This window comes from Athene cunicularia (genome assembly GCF_003259725.1).
Source record: "Athene cunicularia isolate RWA chromosome 1 unlocalized genomic scaffold, athCun1 chr1_part1, whole genome shotgun sequence".
Taxonomy (NCBI): domain Eukaryota; kingdom Metazoa; phylum Chordata; class Aves; order Strigiformes; family Strigidae; genus Athene; species Athene cunicularia.
This window is the reverse complement of record NW_020799091.1, coordinates 56,905,091-56,929,543: the sequence shown is the minus strand read 5'-3', so window position 1 is coordinate 56,929,543 and position 24,453 is coordinate 56,905,091. Positions and strand designations below refer to the sequence as shown.

The 24,453-nt window shown below is 37.6% G+C and overlaps 1 protein-coding gene across 6 annotated transcripts in view; it reads right to left on the bottom strand.

Moving 5' to 3' along the window:
* The window catches only part of PCCA (propionyl-CoA carboxylase subunit alpha), a 231,330-nt gene that overhangs the window by 54,748 nt on the left and 152,129 nt on the right, over positions 1 to 24,453 (bottom strand). For 5 of the 6 annotated variants that reach the window (XM_026843145.1, XM_026843136.1, XM_026843157.1 and 2 more), the window contains 2 exons: positions 19,990 to 20,088; positions 6,131 to 6,184 (listed from right to left, as the gene is read on the bottom strand). In XM_026843145.1, coding sequence (XP_026698946.1) covers positions 6,131 to 6,184; positions 19,990 to 20,088 — 153 coding nt within the window. Of the gene's footprint in view, positions 1 to 6,130; positions 6,185 to 10,633; positions 10,796 to 19,989; positions 20,089 to 24,453 lie in introns of those variants that run through there. The other variant, XR_003397837.1, reaches the window with a different exon arrangement.

The window sequence follows — 24,453 nt, the reverse complement described above, 5'->3', positions numbered from 1 at the left end:
TTGTTACATGAATTACCCGCTTTCTGCAGAATACTGCAGCAGCTTGTAGCCAGCCTCAGGATTCTCACTGCTCCTGTTCAAAAGGGACTTGCAGAAGTTAATGCTTTCAGAAGCAACTGCATGTTTTTTCCCAGTGACACCTTCTGCACTAGTGAAATGCCACTGATGATAGCTCTACTGTAGTTCACAGTGCCTCTGAAACTGGGTGAAAAGAAAAAATTCTATACAACAGTAGAATTCCCTTTAGATCAGCAGGGACCCTAATCTTAAGGCTTGTGAAAAGGAAGAGTAAAAAAAAATAATTTAAAAAAAACCCATCAACTTGCAAAATAAACACCTACTGGACTATATTTGTTTTCTTGTGGTTAATACTCTACATATTCCAATAAATACAACCTTTGTAACCTCTGCAGGTTTTCAACCAATGCTTCAAAGTCTGCATAAATCTTCAGTATCTAGTTTCAGAAGTGTCACATAGAGAAAGAAAAGCAGAAAGAAAGAAAACCTGTTAAGAACTGCAATGATTTGTAAGGGTGAAAGAAGCAGGTTGTTAAACATTTGTCACTGTGAGCTATATCAGATTCATACAGTCAAAGCTTCCATCTTTATTGTTATTTAATTGGTCTTTGTAAGAATGCAGGGAGAAAGAAAAAAAGAAGCTGTCTGGAAGCTGATAAGATTATATACAGACTGAAAAGTTCCAGGACAATTTGTAAGCCTCAGTAATGGGGCAGAAATTTGGAATTTTGCTGTTGAAGCAAAAGCAGACAAGTCATGGCAGGAGGGAACAGAAAGGGGAATCAGCAGTGAGACATAAAGTTCGCATACTGATCTGTAGGTCCTAGGATTACGTTTGATACATAAATAATGACTATGCAATAAGCTAGGAAGCAAAAACAAAGATTTTGAGCAACATCTCTATGTAAAGCTCTCCATTTCTGACTAACTTCATGAACAACATACATAACTAATAACCCTGACTGTGTATGAAACATTCTATTACCAATCTATCTGGAAGTAGTTAAAGAACAATCCAAAAGTCATTGAGTGATCACTACTGTACTAGGACGTATGTCAACTATGCTAAAAATCATGGCCAGGGCTTGACAGAGACTAGTTTTCCTGAATCCAGTGTTCTCAACCTGTAGTTTGCAGATCTGGTCATGGCGGTGGGTCTCTGGACTATTTTAAATGGGTCTGCAAAAAGGCTGAAGAACAGCAAGCATAGCATCGCTAGGCTAATAGAAATCATAACAGAGCATAAGCCTCCACTGCAAAACTTCAAATGTTTTGTAAATCAAAGGTGGAAAAAAGCACTCCATCAGGGATGAGACTGAAGCAATGTCAAAACCTCCGGTGAGAAGGCTGAATCAAGGAAACAGTGCTAGAAAACTCAGAAGCACCTAAAGGTGGCTTGATTCTTAGACCAGAGCAATTCCACTCCGTTCCATGTGGTTTCCTATATTGTGTTCATCACTGAAGGAACGTTGTCAAGTAATGTAATGAGCAACATGACTAACATGTATGTTCCCTCATCTTTCCCCAGATGAAAGAAGTAGCTGTTTTTCTCTATATTGCTGCTCTGATGTTAGAGAAGATCAAAGAAATGGCACAAATGATAAGCAGAGGACAATGAGATTTTCCACTGTGGTTGGCGACTTTTCACTGTCTGGGACTGTCTCTTTTGAGGAAAGTGCCCCATCAGGCCAACAGAGCATCGCTCTCAAGCATGGCCTGTAGCCCAAAGCTGACAATGACATTATGGATGTAATGGAGCCAGGCCACTATCTGAGCATACTGACAGTATTTCTTTATTCAAGACTCTACACAGAGGCCATTACACAGTCTAGAATAAATTTATTGTTTCTGTAATAATCTGTAGTTCTCTACATACTTGCAGCTGAGTTGCCTTCCCAGATGTATTAATTGCTGAAATCCAGCTGACAGAGGCATGAATAACCAGCAAATGATCGGGGCCATCAGTGGGCCAGAAAAAAACATTCCTCTCACATAAGAGAACAGAAGGTAGAACGAAGAGACAAGACAGAAACTAGAGGCAAACTAGAAAAAGAAGTATGAAGGGTACACCATGGTCCTCTAAACAGACTACTCAAACATATGGGCTTTTGAACTGCAGAGTCTGAAGCAGAAGCTCTGTGCTTCTGTCTACAGAACAGGTATTATGAGGAGCAGCTGAGGTTGCTTAGCCTGGAGAAAAAGAGTCTCAGGGGAGACCTCGCTCCCTACAACTACCTGAAAGGAGGCTGTAGTAAGGTGGGTGTGGGTCTCTTCTCCCAAGTAACAAGTGATAGGATGAGAGGAAATGGCCTCAAGTTGCACCAGGGGAGGGTTAGATTGAATATCAGGAAAAAATTCTTCACCAAAAGGTTTGTCAAGCATTGGAACAGGCTGCCCAGGGAAGTGGTTGAATCACCATCCCTTGAGGGATTTTAAAATGTGTAGATGTGGTGCTTAGGGACATGGTTTAGTGGTGGACTTGGCAGCGTTAGGTTTACAGTTAGACTCAATGATCTTAAAGGTCTTTTCCAACCTAAAATGATTCTGTGATTCTATGTTTGTTACAAATCTACTTCTGTGAGCTGCCTACACAGAGGAGACAACCCATAAAGGACCGCCTCCTTGTTTCCTGGTACTCTTGCTTTCAGGCATTGTTTTGGACAAATCTGAAGCATGTATTATCTTGTTTCCTCTTTTTTTGGTACAATATATAGCACAATAAGATTCCTTGGTGTTACAGTAATACTATTAATAAATACATTATTTGAATAATTCTAGCATAAAGCATCAGAATAGCAGGACTCCATCAGCACATAATATCTACTCACGTTCAGAAAGGAAAAATAAGTAAACACTCAGGTAAAATCTCTATTATGGCAATAACCCATAATCTGCTCTGAAATAATTGAATCAGGACTCAAATTGTTATCATCCCAAGAAAGTGAAACCAAATCAGTTGTCACGCATGCACAGCTTCCTATTCAACAACTATTTCTTACAACTAAAAGTTGCTTGCTCCTCAGGCAGAAACATCCCTGTACATCTTCCTATAGCATGAGTTCTATATCAGATCTGAGACTCATAACCCTCCACCAAAAAAACAATTCAAAGAAAACAAGTTATCTAATGCCACTACAATTTGAAGATAAATGTTCAAGTACCAAAGAATTTCTACTCATGATCAGAAACAAATAAAAATATTATTACAAATCTATGTAGATCCCCGAATGATGCTAACAGATGCTTAAGGATATGATTTCAACAGGGAAAGCAAAATTATTTTTCCCATTCTCCTCTCAAATAACAGAAATATGCTGCTACACTAACAGAAACATTTGTCTTACTGTCCACATGTTTACCATATGTTACACAGCAGAATTCATATTAAACTGTTGCTTTGCTGCTGCAATGTAGTTTTCTCTGCCCTCCACCCAGCTAACTGGGACAGCAAGGATGTTTCTAATAAAGGAGCATACCTTTCACTTCTCAGTGTCAGCTGGCTTCCTGAAGCAGGGGCTTGTGTTCTATCAAAAAACAGTAGCAGAATTGTTTCTACTGTCCAATGTCAAAAAATCAAGTGAAGCCATTTATTGAAGCCGATGTCCTCCTGACAGGCCAGGGAGCTGTGCTCCTGATCAGCTGTTTCTAAAAATACGTTCTGATAGACAGGTCAGCAGTGTGTACACTCGGTAGCACCACACTGCCTGCCACCACTGAAGTGCCATCAACATTTGCCCCTTGTCAAAAGTAACACAGAATGCCCAAAGCTATCATCCCTAATGTTTTCTACTATGAAAAAAAGAGCAGTGCAATACTTTCACAAGCTGTTTATTACATTGATAACAAGACATTATAATAATAACAACAAGCAATCAGGAGTTTCTTGCTGCTAAATATTCTTTTCAAACACTATCTTGACTGCACTTCTATGTTAGCAAAGGTTTAGTAAGAGATATGCAACGGTGAGCCCAAAACGTATTTCTAGGACCTTCATTAAGATGATACTCTTTTCTCTGGATGTTGACATTTGTCTATGTGTACACATACACATACAGCTACACACATATAGACTGGGTATCTATAGGTGTAGGCAATTTGTAAGTCGTATCACCCTTCCCCTCCACTACCTAAGATGAGTGTATTAAGTTGAAATCAGAAGAGTACAAGGATGTTAAAGGAGCAAAGGACAAATGAAATAAAGGGACTTAGGGAAAAGAGAAGCACAGTAGGTTAGAGGAACTGATAGGAACACAGGTGCAGACTCTAGCTGGGATTCTGTGGAAAAACTGGTACTGGAGCAAACCCTGGGAAGAAGACATCATTACTGCTTCTCCACCCTGCTCGCTGAAGTTCTCTCTCCGGTTTTGATCAGCAAGATACATGCATAATTTATAGTAAGTAAAAAATCATGGATAGAGTACTACAGGCTTTTCTGTTTAGTCCTCTGGAGAATTTTAGCTTTAATTACATACTGATTTCCCAAAATAACTAGGATCCAATAAACAACCATGAGCTAGTTCGGAACATCTCATATATATTACAATCCATTAGCTGTTTCATCATCAATTTTTCAAAGCTAAAAGCACATCAATACTGTATCCTCTTTTGTCTTCTTTTGCTGTTGCACAAGGTCCAGCACAAGAGTTCTAGTCTGTGAGACTCCGGAGCACTTCTAACATATGAATAGAAAATGTTTTCATATCTAACTTAACAAATTTAATTTTCAATGCCACTAAATAAACGCTTAATCAGAATTTTCTCTGTTACAGCACCCACTTACAGGGGATCAATTAAAATCTTTTCAGTATTTTCTTATCAAGTTGCATCTGTGTTTATATCTTATCTACTTGGAGTAATTATTTTCTTCTCACACGAAGATTATCAGATCAGTTAGCTAGCAGCAATCTCACATATGCAGGATGCAACTCCAGAGTTGAAGCATCATTACAAACACAACAGTTCAGAACAAAATTTTTATGTCTTACTTGTCACTGCCACTCTGCTTGATATTGAATGAGACAAATAAATATATATGCATATATAGAGATATAGAGATATATTTATAGAAGCAAAAAAATCGGGGGGCTTTTCACCTCTAAAGAACAACATGCAAGTATACAGGTATTCTTGTATACCTCCCCAAAAATGGCTTCATAGGACTTGTAGAAGAACTAACCACAAGTAAGTAGAATGAAAGCATTATCATATGCAATCTTAATCTACTTCTGTTCAAAACATATAGCGCACAGAGTTGTTTGGACTAAATTCTAAGGAGAATATATCATTCCTAGGCTTTTCACTGCTAATGTTGCTACCGGGAAACCTGTTGGCAGCACTCAGGACAACTTATTTTAGAGGATACTTCACTGTTGTTTCATTTTCAGAACTATTTTAAGCTGCATAAGGAACTCGGAAAAATCAGTGACTGCATTTTAATTATGTAAATCATAGAATCGGAAGCTACTTCAATCACATATATGTTTATAAGAATCCGTCACCTAACATAAAACTAGTTTCTATATTATACGTGACTGCTCCAGATAACAGCAGATGAAAAACATCTATTTTATTGAGTAAATTCTGTCTAACGGTATAAAATCTGATTAAGATTTTAAGCATACTTCTCTCTAGCAAACAAATTCTGGGAGAACTACAGAGCTACCACATTTGGTTAGAGTGAGAAAAGGACAGAACACTTTGCATTACTACATAGTCTTTTCATAAGACAGTTACTGACTCACCTCTGGGATGTGAGAGTACACAGTACGGTGAAACAACAGATATCAGAAAGTTGAGGTGGTGGGGAAGAGTGGGTTTGATCCTGATGTAGATCAAACCTCAGTATGTTGCAATACGCTTACAAGTCTACAACCAGTTACTCTTAAATCCCTTGTAAATGAAACACAGACAGACTTGAATCAGTTGAAGTGTGGAATGAAGATATTGTGCACCACGCCTTGGAAGTGAGCTTCAGAAATCTGCCTAAATTCACCTGTTAAACTCAGAATATTTACACATAATACAAGCATAAATGTGCTGCCAGTATAATTTACTTTCTGTTTACATCATATTCTTCTACCAACAACTCTTGACAACATTTATACATACTTACCACTGTGCCTAGAAACTGAATGCGCGTGTCTCCAGAGGCATTCCGAGAAAGCCGCTGAAAAAAAAAAAAAAGATGTAAAAACTGATTAGAAGTGTCTCCAGAATTTGAAATCATTCCATTTTGTGTGTCACATCACTGTAAAGTAATCAAAACTAATTGAGTACACAGATCTATACATAAAACAGATAAAATAAAACCATTTCCTTCAACAGTTTCAGTACTAGAAGTCTAATTCATACTGCAGCTCAGATTATGGTTTTGTTTCAGTCAACTCAGTAAAATCTATTTTTGAAGAACAATGAAAACAAATATGGCCAAGTACAACACAGAACAACCTTGGGCTTGCAGAAAGATGAATGTCATGAATAATAAGACTTCTGCCATCTCTAAACATCTGTGATTCTGTATTCCTGTTACTCACATTTAGTATTATCTTTATTCTCTCCTAATGAGAGACATTTAGTTTTTTTTTTAAAATGCAAACCTCCAACGATGCTACTTTGAAAACAGAAAAAAAAAAATATGACCTTATGAAATGTCTGATCACCTACTGTGGTTCAGGAGTTGACTGAAGTTATTAAACAGTCTTCAAATATTACATTGTCAGTAAGCCACAAGACAATGCAAAAGAAAATATGTTATTGATTTAACACAGTATTATCCATAATCTAAATATGCAAAACACAAATAATTCTTTCTTCTTGTGAACTGTCTCTTCCTTCAGTATGAAAAGTTTTTTCTCCCTTCTTCTTCCTCCTGTTAAATTACAACACATATAGACCCAAAATCAGGGCCCTAGTCATGGAACACAGCCCTAATACCTACATGATGCCAGGCGTCCATACAAATACAGAAGCACAGATTTGAGAATGTGAATATAAATTTCAAAGACCTGCATGGAGACCTTCAGCATTTTAAAGACAATGAATCCCAGGAACAGGGCTACAAATCATCTGGAGATATCTTCTAGTCTAGTATGCCCAGCAGAATCAAAACACACCTGTGTCAGTCCCAAACAATGTGTGTCTAATCCATTCTTAAAATCTTTCAATTGCAGAGATTTCACAGTCTCCCTAATTAATTTATCTCAGTGTTCAGCAACCTTGCCATTAGGAAGTTTTTCCTAATATCTGAGTAAAATAAACCTTACTGCAACTGCAGCACATTAATTCTCTCCTCTTTTTCATCAGACAGGAAACACAGATTATTCTCCTCCTTTTTACCTACACGTATGTGAAGAGCCATTACCATGGCTCCCTTTAGTCTTGTCTTCTCTAGACTAAGTGATAAAGTTTCATATAACAATAGCTAGATATCCCTCAAAAAATTTTAATAGCGATAAATTAAATCCTGGTCCATTTTCAATAATGGTGCATGTTCCTCAGCTACACTTTATGAAGTAATAATTACTACAGCCCAAATATGCTTATTTTTTGACTTAACAGGTCACACACTGACATTGCAATCTGTACAATCATATGAAAACAAAGGATGATGTGCCAAAGCCTGACATATTTCAACAATAATGATTAATGGAATGGAAAATATGGGAAATAAAATTTCATACAAAACCTGACGTTTACTTTTATAAAGGAAACAGGAATATACACTTTTCCCACAGTCTAGGATAAACACAATCAGGTTTTGGAAACCACAAAGAAGAACAAAGTACTGGCTGCCTACAATGAATGAACTGCATGCCAAAACAAACAAGTCCCAACCACTTGATAAGCTGTCAGAAAATGGCAAGCCGAAAAAAAAATTAAAGGATTTAATTTCTTTTTTTCCTGGAATGCCCTCCACCCTCGTTAGAGTTCTGTCACTTATTGTGCTACCCTTTTGTCCGCTTTCAAGGGTCATTAGAGACCTTTTCATGTCCTAATAAAAATTCCATTTTTTTGGCTAATCTCCCTGTCACACAGAAAAACACAACTTAAAAAACAAAACAAAACACACACACACAAAAAAAGAAAAATAGAGCCCTTTTGTCATTTTCTTTAAAGGCTTTCAAAGTAAAGCCAGGTATTCTTGACAACTTGACTTATTTTTCACAAACGAAAACCAAATCATTAAAGTATTTCCTCACACAGATTCTCTTTACTCACAATCAAATAAGCTAGCATAGCAATAACCAAGCCCTTTCAAAAATAATTTAATAACCAATTTAATAAGGCCAAATATATATGCATATCAAGAAGACACCTTCTAAAGCCATAGTCTCAATACAAGACAAAGATACAAGCAGCTTTTCCCTGCTCTGATGCTGTTGAAGTGCACTGATATCACAGTATAGTAAATCTTCATGTCTACTGTTTGCTGTGTCCAAAATACAAAACATTACATTCGGTCGTTGACAGCATTAAGAGTCAGTCACTAAAATCCATCTCTTAAATTAACAGCCAGTGGTGGGGCGGGGGGTGGAAATAATAGGGAAGATGAGGAAAACAGTTAACAAACACAGGAGAAAAAGAAACTCCTCTTCCGGGTATATTTCAAAAAACAAAAACAAGAAAGAAAGGTAGAGAAATTCTCCAAGTCACAAAACATATGTTACATCAAGACCAAAAAGAGAACTGCCAGGCTTTTGAGAACCATGTTACAAAAGAAGTCAGCACATTATCATAATTAATGTTTCAAATTACAGTTGTAAATAAATTTCAGCTGTTAGATGTGATTAGATTTTTTTGAAGCATATTGAAAGGAGTTATTTCTGTTCCACTGGTGGGCTTGTGTTTCTGGGATTTGTAAATGTAATTGATGTTTTCAAGAAAATGAAAGGACATGGTTAACAATTATTCTTTTATTTTCCACCTCTTTAGAAAAAGGACCGGTCTCCGGTTTCTCTTGTAAAGTTAGATATTTACATATTCTATACCTCATAATAGATGGTTTCATATTGCATGTGATAGCAGGAAAGTAATCAAATAGAAGTAACAAAAGAGAATGGCTAATTATATGCATTGACATTGTTTTCCTAATAAATTGCAAATTATTTACAAGGAGGTTTACACCGAAAAGCAAGGAAGGTCTACTATTTGAACAAAGACAAAACAACACTGCATGTTTACCTGCCAATGCAGTAAGATTACACTGTTGGCATCAATTACATGATCCTAGACATAACCAATGCTTTTTGGTTGATTCAACTGATAAACTTAATTAGCATGAGTTAAGAGTATATTTTTTTTTCCCTATGAGAAAGTAACAAGCTAAATCAAATCTGAAAAATAAAATATCACAACTTCGAAAAATCCATCTGCAGTCTTAAAGCTGTCAAACGGGTGTGTTAAATAAACATTATATGTATTTTTACACAGGTTACAGTATGCTATACTGCATATGCTATGTATATGCAAACAAAACGCTTATACACACATGCAAAAATAGACAAGTGTATATACTATAATCATATAAAATGTGTTTGATTTTTGTCCTCTATCTTAAGTGTATGCTATACCACAGTCATTTCACAAACAATCATTTTAATCTGTAAATCCCAGTAAATTACCAGAGGTTAGTGTGATATGACTTTAAATTCTTCTGCTTTGCCATGGAAAATTATTTCCACTTAGTTGGGTATCAATGATCTATTCATTGTAAGAGATGCAGCAGGATTACAATCAGCTTTGCCTTAAGCCTGCAGTGGATGAACACTTGCAGATAAAAATGATAACAACCTTAATATGAAGGAGGATAAAGAAGCTCAGCCAAATATAAAATATATATTATTGAAAGAGAGTCTAAACTGACATAGACATTATTAGACAACAAGATGATCTTAGAATATTTTCCATAAATCTTCTGGTATCTTGGGCTCTCCAAACTACTGGAGGGGAGCAGCTGCAGGGAAGGAATGATACCAAAACAAAGACCAAAATCAGTTGGTCTTTGGTCCAACAGACCAAAACCAATTTTTTTTGCTTTTCTTACAAATGAAAAAATACTGTGTCAAGTGAAAATGAATGTGAACTGGCAAACGAAATCATATATATAAGTTTCTCAAACACATTTATCTTGAGCTACTATATACCACCTTTATTTGTTGAACATAAAGCTGGAGACCATTTGTTACAGAAAACGTACAGATTGTAATTTGGCCAACATTTTTTGAAACTTTTTCAAACCATGGCATGACTACATTAACAGTCTGACAACATGTATCAGACTATGCAGAACAAAGAAGAAATAACCTACAGATAGATTATAGATAAAATTTTGAGTGAAACATTGGTTTCCCAGCATAGTGCTGGTTTTCAGAATACAGAAGGTCCTGCAGCCCCTATTGCTTTACTTCAACTGCTCACTATTAGAAATTCTGAACATTTTATGCCATGAATGTCAAATGGAGAATGCTATCCACTTTTTGGCCAGTATTTGTAAATATCTGAAAATTCAACTTAGCAAATTACAGGCCAAAATCACCTCCAGACAGGTTTAATTAGAAAAAAAAAAAAAAGTATTCCCACAACAGAGAAGTCAGGGCAAAACCCCACAGTATTTTACCTTGTAAAGTTATAGCAGAATCATCTGCTAGTACCTCATCTATGAGATTTTGTGTATGTGAGGGCACTCAGACATCTAGAAAGCTCCATCATTCACTTATGTCACTCCCATCTTTGGAGTCCCATGGCTGAGTCAGAGAGGAGGAGAAAGCTGCAGAAGTAGCTGCGAAACATGAAGTCATCTTCCTGTCAAAATGTGAGGATTGGTTTGGCTTTAACAAACTCCTTTCCCCTCTCCTCCTAGAAGCTTTGCAAAAAGCAAAACTTCCATTTCAGCATGTGAAAAAAAAAAAGTGCAAAATCCCTGTCTAGTGATGTAAGCCCAAACTAGCAATGTCACCAAGCCTTCTTGTATGTTGGAGACTGTTTACATTGCACTATATGTTCAGACTCATGCAGCTTCACAAGCCTTTTCACTTAGGGGATCACTCAACTTTTGTCACAATTTAGTGTTCACCAATGGTGGTGCCATGATTTCCTCCCCTTGGTGCATTAAAATACAGATGGAAACTTAGCTCGATTTTGTGCATTGCTCTACCCTTAGCCATTACCCATTTTAGGTCACACTAGTAAATGAAGCCTCAGTTAGCTGTTCTTCCTCAGGCATGTCCACATTCCCCAGGTTCTTACAAGGGCAGCAGTCACCCAAGTGGGGAACACTATCATCAAGTCCAGCTGCACATGAAGCGTTTTGACAAGTGAAAGATGTCTAAGACTGGCATAAATGGTACTACCCTGAAGTAGTCTTTCTCTTTAAAAAGAATCCTGCAAGGATGTGGAAATACTGGTCCCTCCCGGCACCTGTTGCAAGCTACCTCAGTCCTTTCTCAGAGACTAAATGGAATCTATTCCCAAACAGTACAAATCCAGATGTTAAACACAGCATGAATGGCTTTCAGGACATCAATCCACACAGATAAAGGTGCAGGTGCAGTTTCTAAGAGGTTGAGGCACCATATTACTACTTTTAAAAGAACTGTTCTCTTAATGCCTGGGATTTAATTACAGTAGGTGGCTTAAGAATTTTTGTCCTCCCATGAACAGAAAAATAGAAACACAGATCCTTCCCAATATTTCTTCAGGTGATAGCCAATGTTAATGTCACTTGTTACTTCTTTCTGTCAAGGTTTAGACATGCAAATACTTAATATTAATACCACTGCAGTATATACATAGAGTGCCTTTCAAGCATGCCCATGTGCCCCTTTAACTCTGAGGTAGATAGGTGTTATAAAGCAGTGGATGAGAGGCTTTAAAACAAGCAAACAAATCAACCACCAAAAAAAAACCCACAGGAAAGACTGTTTATTTGGTGTTGGTAAAGAATGAACCTAAAGGACATTTACTCCAACCCAACATTTCCAGCTATTTAAAATTATTTACAATAATGAAGAGTTTAGTTCTCTCTGTGAATTTCTAAATTTTGCTGTTACGACATTATATCACAAAAAGTTTTAGAAACTTTACCCTTGTTTTGACATGCTGTAATATGTTTTGCTCCTATAGGGAGACAGTGTACAGGTAATATACTGCCATGTGATTCGAGGTCTAATGATGTTTATGACTGCCCTGAGACAGGTTCTTTGCAGGATCCATAGTCCTTTCTCACTCTTTGATGCCCCTGCTCTTCCTTCCCCTTTGCTCTTTGAATGTGTTACCATGTTCAGGAGAACCATTCTTTGTATTTCAAGGTTTAGATATCATAAAACTACAGTGTCTGTCAACAACTGAATACAATGCTTTCGTCTTTGGACACATACAGAATCCTTATTCATCCTGAATATTGTCTATCATTAACATTTATAGTTCCTTTGGAAAAAAAACATGGCATAAGATATGTGACAACTAACGCTATTTGATTAACCCATTGAGCAGCACAGGATATAACTAATCCCATTAGGTTAAAGAAGGGGAGAAGTTTGTTGTTTGTAGATAGAGCTTTATTGTGGGAGACCTCTCTCTGAAAAGTGAACAATAAATTCCAGAGGGATTGATTGGGCAAAGCAGCTGATCACTCATTTCCTTCCCGGATGAGAAAAAAAAAATTATTTGTCATGAAAGAATCAGTAAGAGTGGTGGTGTGTGCTTTTTGATTCTGCTGCTCAATTAAAAAAAAAAAAAAAGAAGACTGTAGTAATCTGTAATTTCATGATCTTTTATTTCCTGGTATTCTCCCCTCCCCTTCACACATTCTTCATTTGAACCATGGACAAGAGTGCAGAGTCAGCTTTCAGTTAAACTGATTTCACACAAACTGCAGATCATTCACGAGATTCAGGTACTTGCTATTTAAAGTCGACATTAATACAAATACTGGTATGCCAGTAGTACAATTACATTAATACAAATACTGGTATGTCAGTAAAGGATATCTGGCATTTTTAAAGGCTTCATGACTCAGGAACTGGCTATACTGCTGTTGTATAGGCTATAAGTATACTTAGGATTAATTTTTAAAAGTAATAATTTTAACAATTTTAGCAAACACCCATGTCAATGAAGCCATAATAGTAATGTTTGGTTTAATATGCATCATTGACAGTTACAGCAAACAGCACCAAAAAGGCTAGTTTTAATAAACCTTCCCTTTCCCTACAACCTTTGGAAATAAAGGAAGTCTCAGTCCTTCCTTAGATCACCCATGATCAAACAAGGAAACCTAAGTGGTACAATTAATAGTTCTCCTGTACAGAATCTCACAAACTCAACAAGTTGATTTACCTAATAATTATCTATAGCAGATCACTCAGGTCCTTACAGGTACACCTAGGAGATATGCATTGAATCATGCACGCTGATGACATTTCAGAATTTCTCCCATGACTCTTCTCTGCTTCTGTGTCTGAAACTTTGGGAAGGATACACACACACACACACACACACACACAAGAATAGCTACATTTTTTGCCAAGGGTGACGCCAGGACATCAATATCTGTGTTCTATAACGCTGCACAGCTTCAAAGTTTCTTGGCAAGATCTCCTTGTTCCTTGCCAAGAGTTTATCTTTCTTTCCTTGTCCACCCCAGCTGCTACCAACCAGAAGTGGTAATTCAGTAAGAACATCAGCTCCGTGTTTGCTTTTGGTTAAAAAAGCCAAAGGAAATATTTGAAATTAGTAACGAGAACAGATAACAAATCAGTGAACACTATTAAGTTATGGTACTATTAAGTTAAGGTCTTGCCCATGCTTTTAACACTGAGCACAGTTCTAGTCCCCACAGCTCAGAATGGAGATAACAGAAATGGAAGATGTTCAGAGAGCCACACAGACATAAAGACAGGCTTCTCTGCAAGGAACAATTCCACAGCACTGAAAAGAAGCAACTGAGTGAGGGTGAGGATACAAGCAGCATGGACACAGTGGGTAGGGATCAACTGCTCACGGTCTATTCCAATACAGGGAGTAGGAGGAATTCGAATGAAGCTAAAGGACACTGCCACAGCAATTATTAGGCAATTATCAGGCTGCAATAAGCAATGTGCAAAAATCTATCATTCTCAGTGCAAATGCAGGGAAAAAAGTAACAACAATAACAGTGCCCTGTCCAACACATATTAATACTTTCCAAAAAAGTTTAAAGGCCTGAAACACAGCAAGGCATACTACACTGCATATTGCAGTATTTGTCTTTTTGTATTTGTCTTTTACCTGGGATATTTGAGAGCTTGTTTGTACTTGTCTCAAATGCTAAGAGAGTGTCAAGAGAGGTGATAAAGATCAGTTTCCCTGTATTATATCCACTGATCATTTCTGGAGTTTCAAGGCTGAGATCCATTTTCTCAGATGACTGTGGCTGGATGAGCAAACAGTACACAAGTAGCCTGTGTTTCTATACCGCTAAATAAAGGAGGCCATAGACTGATGCCTGGTCCCAAAGCCAAGTGGCAATGACTATATCAGTCCCACTGCTTAGGTCCATACAGCATGGCATAAACCTGTACCAGACTTGTCTCGGTCAGCCACAACGGGAACAGGCTGAAACAGCGCCAGGGATAGAGCTACCAGTTAATCAGTACGGGCCATCAGGAATCCAATGCTGGGGCTTACACTCTGTCTTTTCTTTACCCAATAGTACAGCTATTTGGATACTGTATATCCAAATGTCTGCCCCTGTTAGCAAATCATTGTGTGTCCTTCTTCTAGAGACAACCTAGCAAAAATAATGCTGAAATCATGGAGAAATCATGCTGAAATCATGGAGACAACAGCAGAATGTGTGCAGGAATTGTACAGCACTAAAGAACAGATTGTCGAGTAGTCTTAATTGTACACTGCTCACTAAAGCTCCCCAAAATCATTTTCAGAGTTTAAGAAAATGAGTGTGCTTAGGTATTGGTACTTTAGACATGAAACCTATATAATATATCATTATCACAGATTACATCTGAGATCTCAAAACAGTAAAAAGAAAATACATATAGGTAATTTTAAAAAAAAAAAATTACACATATGTTTGAAAAAACTCTCCACAGGGTTGAAGGAAATGAATACTTGGGCATAGGCTTTGTTCTCCTGTCAGACATTTCCCAGAATGTCAGACATTTCCCAGGAACAAAGCCTTCATAACCTACAGCATTTTTATTTTTTCTGTTATTATAGACCAAAATAATAATCAAAAGAAACATTGTATCAGAGAAGCACTTCAATTTGTCATAACCCAGAATGTAGAACATGCTCCTCCTGCTGCAATTGTTGAGGCAATAAATAAATTAAATGAAAAATAAGAGATGCTATCACTGAATTCCCCGTAACACTGTAAGAAGAGAAAACACCACTGATAAATCTTCATCTATTTCATTCACAAAAACACTTGAGCTTGAGACTGATGATTTCAGCTTTACAGGATCATGTTCTTGTTTAGTAACTCCATTACTCTCTTAATTACACCTTGCTGTGACTGATAAAGACCTTTTTACCGTAGAGTTTGGGATGTCTAACAGAGTCACAGAAAAGTTAGGCTGCAAGGGATGCCTGGAAATCTACCTGTTCAAAGCAAGGCTAATGTCAAAGTAATACTGGGCTGCTCAGGACCTTGTCCAATTGAGTTTTTTGTCTATGTCCTACAGAGCTTCAGTTCAGCAGAGACCAATCCTATGAAAGCCAGGAAATACAAAGAGAAGGCATCACCAGTGCCACTGTAAAACTGCTTTGCTGAAGCTGTCAAAAGTCACCAAGAGTTTACCAGGCTCCAGGCAGAATACCTGCACTACCTTTAGAGGTGAGAGGTTTCATTACAGCAAGCTAGCACAGCTGCGAGACCAGCATGGGTGGACAATATGCCAGTAGAAAGGCTGAGTGCGTCTGACACGAAGAAGAGGTACAAAAGTTTGGTAGAAGATGGTGATAAATAATTTATTCTGGCTCAGAATCCTTCTGCTATAGAGAACTGTCTGCAAGTAAATGGTATATATAAGGACGGGTCGCTGATGACAGGATCAGTGAAAGAGGAGCATTTAACAGCACTAAAGAGTTGTAAAATTTGTCCATGTGGTGTTGCCATCGAGCAGCCTCAGAATTTGAACTGCCGGTGGAATGTTTTTTGAGAACTTGCCCAAACACAAGTCGTGCCAAGGCAGAGAGGGTTTGAGGACCTCCTACATGCATTATTCTCTTGGGCAACCTGCTCTCTCTGCAGATACCTGATCTTCCTGCGCAGTGTCCCCGTAGAAAACACCTCCTTGCATTAAGAGCAGACTTGCAGTTAGGTTCAAGTCCCTCTGCTGGATTTCATGGATTCAATGATTTATCTTGAGGTCCCCTTAGATTCTGGTTCACATAAGGGAATAAAAGGAGATGTTCAGCTCTATGGAAAAGGCAACTTATTCCTCCTTTCTCTTATTCTACCTGCTCTCCAAGTTCACATGCACAGGGAGAGATAAGAGGTCACAGACAATGACTTCTGCAGGGAGAGGGCTCACTGAAATCCAGCTTGCTTGTACATGGGAGCAGAGACAGTGGGATAAAAATGCCCACATTGTCCCAAAATATGGCAGCTGTCTTCTTCCAACTGTCATTACTTTCCAGGATACCATTCTGAACCACCATTCTCCCTTCCAGTTTCCACTGGAGTTCCTATGGTTCTTTTCCACAAGTCAACCAACCTCCTCTTTTCCACTCACTTGTCACAGGACTCATTAAGCACCTCATTTATTTGCTTATTTTTACTCTAAATATTGCCTGAAAGACCATATGATAGTCAAATCATGTTTTATATATAAATGTATGTTAAATATGTGTTTTCAATTAAATAACAGCCAATCCCTTCAAATCTGAATCCTCAAGAAGACATTGTAACCTATAGTATAGTTATATACTGTATGCCTATAGTTATTTCTCTGATTTTCAGCAAAGGCAGAGTCCAAATTCACAACACCTAGGTGTAAATTCAGATTCTGAGCCACTAACATCTTTGGAAATGGGTAGGGGAAACCATTTTGGCAAAGTATTTCTGCACACAAAACTTCCATTTGCTTGGTGAGCAAAACCCTACACTTCACAATGCATTAAATTCAGCCTCCCAAATGAGAGGTAGAGTGTAGTGAAGAAAATGTCAAGAAACTGGGATTAGCTGAAGAACTATCAAAAAAGTCAACAACAAAAAAACATGACGGAATCTGTCTACTTCAAGAAATGCTGTGGGGTCTGCCCACACTGAGACTGCAATCTCAGAAATCTCTTGCTCAAACGATCCCTAGTTTTCATCAGTTCATCACTTTGTATAGCATCCTATGGATTTCACAGTAATCCAAAGCAGCACAAAGACTTCAGAGCCCTTATGCTGCAGCCAAACGGACCTGCAGTATACCCCAGGGTTCTGGTCCCTCTATCATCTGGGGACCTGGCCAGGCACTCTGCAGCGCCCATCTGCTGCACACAGATGGGCTTCCTCGCAAAAGAACAAAAGCAGGAGGGAGGGGGCTGCCACACATCCTAGTTGTGCCCTGATATGCCCTAGACAGACTGTGACCAGGGCATATACCTCTCCTCAGGCACTCAGATGTATTCCCAGGTTCCATACTCTAGAAACAGTCTTAGAAAACCTCGTTTTTAAGCTCATAGGCCTTCTTAACTCTGTGGCAGAGTTGGCACTCTGCTTTGCTCTAATACACACTGAGCCTTCAGCAGAAAAGAGGCATGCTTAATTACTTATTTTTAAATGTGCGACAGATATGCAACAATTTCAATGTCTAGACTATAATTTACATAAATACATTTTAAAGCAAAACATTTTAAAATTATTTATTTCCTGCTTCTATGCTTAAGTGCTTTGCTGGATTGGGGCCAGACTGCAGGATCGAACCAAAGGTGCATAAATCAAACCTTCAAAGAAATACAATGTTCACAAGGACTGTATATGGTTGAGCAAATTTAGAAGAATGAAACCAACTATGAAGAGAAATTAGATTGGCTGAAAATTAATAAAGCACAGCTGGAATTATTCGATTTATCCATATTTGTTGCTTAAATGGCTCTAGGGCTAAGTCTTGCTGAAAGAAGATACTTCAAGACTCAGGGGTCAATTGCTTTTGAAGACAAATTGACCTACAGAAATACACTTGTCTAATTTGGTTCTTGCAGTGGGGCAAGTCTACAGAAATATATAACCAAAAAACCAATTTAGATTCCAGTGAGTGGATATCAGAGGTCAAGTTTAAGGTTCCCATAAATTTACATAGATACACTAGAAGATTAATAACTTTTCAAGCTACTGGGTTTATTTGCTAAAAGCAAAGACTTACAGATAAAATCTGAGAAAGAAACAACATATGTGCTTATTCCACATTCTGTTGGATAGATACCACGCAGCCAGCTCATTGCTTGTTGCTGTGGCTAGCCCTGCAGTATTTCATACAGTTTGGTCATACTCAGGGAGTGCAAGTAACACTATTGCTGGCTCAGCTCCTAGAATAACGCATGTTCAGATATAACGATTGTTAATTTTGAAACTAATTTTATGTGCCAGTTCAAATATTACACTTCTAGTTAACTGGTCTTACTATAGCTATTAGTTATACTCTGAGATCTGTACCCAGCCATATAGTTGTTATATAGTTTGCAGTGAGGCCTTCTGAATATGCTTATCCACTCTAAACATAATGATTTTCTTCTAGACAGATTTTATATATCTATACATCAATATTGTTTCCTATTCAAAATTAGGATCATACTTTATAAAATAGCACCAAAATGGATGAGTGTTAAAATATAACAATACAGTTTTAAATAAAAAAAAAATATTTTAGATATACACAAGCCCCAAAGCTGGCATTAACCTTCCAATAAACCTACAAAACTTAACTCCAGAATTTACTTGGGCACATAATGAACATTTCACTCTCACTAAATATTAACCTTTAAAGATACAATATTTTTCATCTTCAAGTTGGAGTCTTTTAAATTCAGCCAAAGCAAAAATAATATTTCTAGATAGGTAATTTGCCAGGAATGAAAATGAAAAAATAAATTCACACATTACACTGTAAATTATCAGAACTCTGACCACTGTACCACTGATAAACGTCTAGGAAATAGATAGTTGTACATAGAAAAATACTTTCAATAACTCCAGAAGTTTTTATTTTCTTCTTTTCACTATTACCAGGATCAATAGATATTTATATATATATATATATATATATATATATATATATATATATATATATATGCTGACTAACAATACCTTCAGAAAATTTACAAGGCAGTTAAATGCTCACCCTTTCATTTAGAGTTGGTTTCAAACACATTAGTGGTCAGAAGGAAAGAATAACACACTAAAGAATAAATTACATTAAATCTTTTCAGTTCTCTTTTCTTAGAGCCACACAAGTTCGTGATATTTTCTACATTTTTCTTCTCAAATCATGAACTATATTTTATAGAAGTATATAAAAAACCATGTTACATGGGAGATGCAATGTTCTGTGATTTTCAAACTGCAAAGGCCTAAAATTGGAAAAATTACATGATTCAAACATGAGGAAGAGAGTCATTTTACTGGGTTTTGGTTGGGTTTAGGTTTTGCTTTTTTTACAGTAATCCATTCTTTATTTCTTAAGTGATTAAGAAACTGTACCTCCTATAGCCATTAAGTAAAGAGATCCTAGAAACTGGAGTAAATTTCTGTCTAAAATAAGCAACTTTTCTTTAAAAGAAAGATTAAAAACTCTAGATAAGTAGCTCTGAGACAAGTTCACTCCACTCTGGATGTATTCAAAGTAGAAAGATTATGTTATTTGCACAACGTCACGTAATTTTTATGATGCAGCAAGTTTAGACCCCATGTATCAGTATTATTTGTATACCCAAAGGCTTCTGGTTATCTCAGATCTACAAATGAAGCGTTGGTGAGTTTACCTGTATAGTCCTCTGAGTGCCATCAACGGTGACAGACAATAAGGGTGAAGCCAGGTTCCACTCGCTGGTCACGTTTAGTTTCATCCCATCAACTTCCACCTGTTGTGACACCAAACAAGGCTGTTACTATGAAGACAGACAGAAAACTGATCTCAAGTTCATTACTGCATACAAAGCAGCAACCATTTTAAAACAGATGGCTCCCAAACAACCTGTCATGTTTACTGCTTCTGCCATAAAAGACAAGGTCCAACAACAGAGTCTTCCAGCTATCTCTGGGGAGAGGTGAAGGACCTGTGAACAGCTGCCTCTGAGTAGCAAGGTTTCAAGTGATTTCCAGCAAGTAACAAACAGCCATCCAACTTTTAAACCTATCTGGACATGCTACATTTACTGCAATTAGACAAGTAATGCATATAAATTCCAGTGACACCTTGCAACCCACACAACAGGGCTTGCATATAATATTCTCTCCAAGGACCAAGGAAGAACTTTTCCTACGCTTCTAATGAAGGTTTTGCATTGTTATCTTAATTAATATGAGGCAGTAATTAATTCTTCGGTGTTTTGCCTCAAAGTCTAGAAAAACTTTGCAAATTCTGTCATGTTTTCTTCCAATATGCACCTAATCAGAGGAATACAATTTCTGACTTGAATGCCCATATGTTTATCCAGAAATATTTTTTTTAAATCATCCCATAATCTTTACACAAAAATATTTCTAGGTGAAGAGCAAAAATTCTGAGTTCTGAAGAAAGTGTAGATCAGAGTAGCTGTAATGACACTTCTGTCATTCTTTTGTTGTATAATACTGTTTAAAAACACACATCACACATTTCAACACTAAGGGTCTCAGAGGAAGCACTGGATTATGAAAAAAAGTAAATTACTGTACATGGACTAATATAATTAATGATTAATATTTGTGGCATGTTTTGAACACTCATCATGCTATCCAAGGTAGGTAAATATGATTTCAGTTATATATTTTACTATAAACAGAAGAAAAAATCATGGTTGGCTGATTTCCTTCCTCTCTCAAAATCTCCAAAGTATTTTCCATCAGACAATATTGATAATGACACAAATATTGAATACATTCTCAGGAAACTAGAAGAAAATTACTGCATTTAGAATAAAAGCTGACCCCACGTTTTGTGAAACAAAACTTACAAAGCCTACTCTTCTAGATCTCAGACTAATGATTATTTCATTTTATAATAAGAACGGGCAACTGTAATCTCAGTGTAACTTAAAAGAAATCCATTAACAGAGAGGTACAGAGCAGCAATGTCTAATTTGATAAATTTTTTTTCAGTTAAGAAGAAAAAATTCAGGCTTAAAAACCCCTCTAATTTATAGACTTTAGTTTAAAACACAAAACCTGTCTTTTAGTGATACAATCTACTCAATTTCTACAGGCTTTAACTATAAATAAAGTTACATCTAAAGAACATGAAGAAAAACAAGTCCTTTATAATGGTTCACCAATAGGCCAGATTAGTTGGCATGCTTCAGGTACTTTACACTGCTTCAGTGATGCAAACCAGCCATAAACCTGGCTTGAGTTAAACCAGACCTGCAGCTGGTTTGCATTGCCAGAGCACTGCAAAGCAGCTGGAACATGCCAGGGAACCTAGCCTGCTCTCAGCAAACCTGAATCAGCAAATACTGTCTTTATTGAGAAAAGCAGAAAAATCTGAAAAAGACTTTCCAAACGGAAAAAAGCAAACCCAGTGCTCTGTCTCATCCTTCTTTGATTACCAGTTGAACTTCGGTAAGGCAATTATTTTAAAAGCTGTCTGTCGCTATCGCTATAACCAAGGAAAGACTGTCTATACTGGAGTCTGGGTCTGAAAACCTCATTTACCATGTTTCTCCAGAGGAGGAGACATGGCATAAAAGCATATCAGGCCACTGGCCACCAAAAAAACTTCAACTGTACACTGTTGCACTGTAGGATTTACATGTGGCCTCACAAAAAATCTGTAGCTGATTATCTATAGTCCTACTGAAGGGTGTTCCAGTGGCAAGATGCAAGTCAATGCCTCCACAACAAACTCAATTTAATCATTAGCTCTTTTGTCACAGTACAGATGAACAGAAGAAAGGTAAACCAAGTGTATCACGGAGCTAAATGACCTGTTTAAAATCCCTTGCAAGGTTCTATACAAGTCTAGCCATCATCAATTCCAGATTACATTAGTATTAAAAAATTTCTGGTGGAAATGACCCTGAAAGAAGAGATGCAAGCAGTCAGATGGTAGGTGTAAACAAATCATGGCACTCTAGGAACACTATGGTTGCTTACGTGAAATAGAAAGAAGAGCAGACAGCATGTTGCCTCTTACTATGTTTTCCCTGTTCAAGAAAGAATAAAGAAAGGGCCAGGGTAGGGGGGAAGAGTTATTTGAACTAAAGCATAGCCCAGTAAACTGCAGCAGTCTTCTCACAGAACATAATTACAGACTCTTAGCTGCTTTCACCTGGGGCTCACCACAATATGTGCAACTGGGGAAGATGATGTGAAGCACGAGGATCATATTGAAGTCAGCTATCTCTGCTCCAATAGGTAGGATGACAAAGCCAGGAGGTCAAGCCATCAGAGAAAACGAACAAGGACTGAGTGTAAGACATATACCATGTAGTGAGCATGTTACTTTCACTACAAAGGAGAGGAAAGCAGAAAACCAAAAACCAGATGGTGGCTAAAATTAAATAAGTGCTTTAACTAATAAAGCAAATCTTCCTTCTGCAGTTCAGCAGCCAACTGCCTAGCAAGGTTAGTTGGTGGAGGTAGGGGAATAGATAAGACATTAGAAGAACCTGTCAGAAGTTTGCCTTTGCCTTCATTCCTCCTCCAGCAACGGATATGATAATAGAACCTAACGAATACTGCAACAAAACCAGGGTCTTTTTGCTTTAGTCTTGAGGGGGATGAAGTGGGACACAGGGACAACTAAGAGTTACATTGACTATCTCCTGTTTTATTTTGTTTCTGTGCTCACAAGACAGCCAGGAACAAATTATCACTCAATGGGTACTAACACTTGAAGTGGGAGAAGAAATCACTCGCCTAGCTTTATCGTGAACTACTCAGGTTCCACATGTATGCACACGCATGTATGCATGCATATATTCATTGTGTTGTATTGTGTGGGGGAATTACTCTACAGTAACTATGGTTGTTTGAACCACTGCTACACTACATCAGTGTGTCATGGTGGTGGTGGATTTTTATTTTAAATAGGATTGTTTGTCCCTGTGTAAGGGCATAAAAGATAAAAGAAGACACGGTCCTCCTTTACAATTATTTCCAATTCAAAAGCTATTGTAAATGAGGTCTCAGAAAGAAGAATGACAAGTCCAAGACACGATGCTAGAAGAAGGTCAACAGCTTACTCTACTGTCACAACTTTGCAGACTTTCGCTGGCATGCACCTGAACTACATAAGTAGCAGCCCCTTCACCTCTTGTGGACTGAGTTCCTGATGTTCAGCATGATAGGTACCAGCTAACCAATAGTGCAAAGAGCTGCAAAGCATAATCTGCATTCAGTTTCCTTTAGAGAACATAATTTGGCATTCTATATGCATGTCAGGCAATTAAAGGAGGCAGCACAAGCCTGAGTGTTATAGCCCTGTTAATTTACTAATGCAGAGTCTCGCATACATCTGGCACATGTCACTTCTTTTCTCCTGGAAATGAAGGTGGTTTTCCAGGAGACTGGAGGGCAGCTCAAGCATTTGTTTCCTGCCTGATGCTTCAAAACATTATGCCTGAAGTTCCTCATGCCAGCCTTGAGTCTGACTAATTTAAGTCTGCTGACTTAATCCCATGGTTCAAATTTTGCCTCCCAGCACTGTGTTTAACTCAACTTTAACTTGATGCTTTTGGTTTAACTCCTGGCCTATATAGTCCTGGCCCTAACTACCGGGTTATACCACCCCTACCCCGATTCCTTACATGCCTTAATTCTACCTCTTGTTATAGCAGAACTGATGGCATGCCCTAGTCAATCAGATCAACCAAATGAAAAGTCATCCTCTGCAGACCTGCCTTCCTGAAATCAAGGCAGCTGCCCATGAAGATAAGATGTTACCTTTCAGGAAAACAAACATTACTATTCACAGGTCATTTATAAATATTCAGTGTCACAGACTCCAATCCCTTCAACTGGCATTTACTTAGCTGTAAATCTAAGGCACATCCAGTGGGCAGCAAGAACTCTACAAACTGAAACCTTAAAATCATCCTGCAAGGAAGGGGCAATGGAAACAAGCACTGCTGTCGTAAACATGATGTAGCATTGATGTCTAAGGACTTTACTCAAGCCTACACCAGGTAAAGATGTCTTCTTCTCTGAGAAAAGTAACTGTCTTGAGCAGAAGCCTCTTCATCTCCATTACTGCTAAACATCACCACCCATGCCAAAATAGCAAGGAGATTCTTTTCATTTTTATG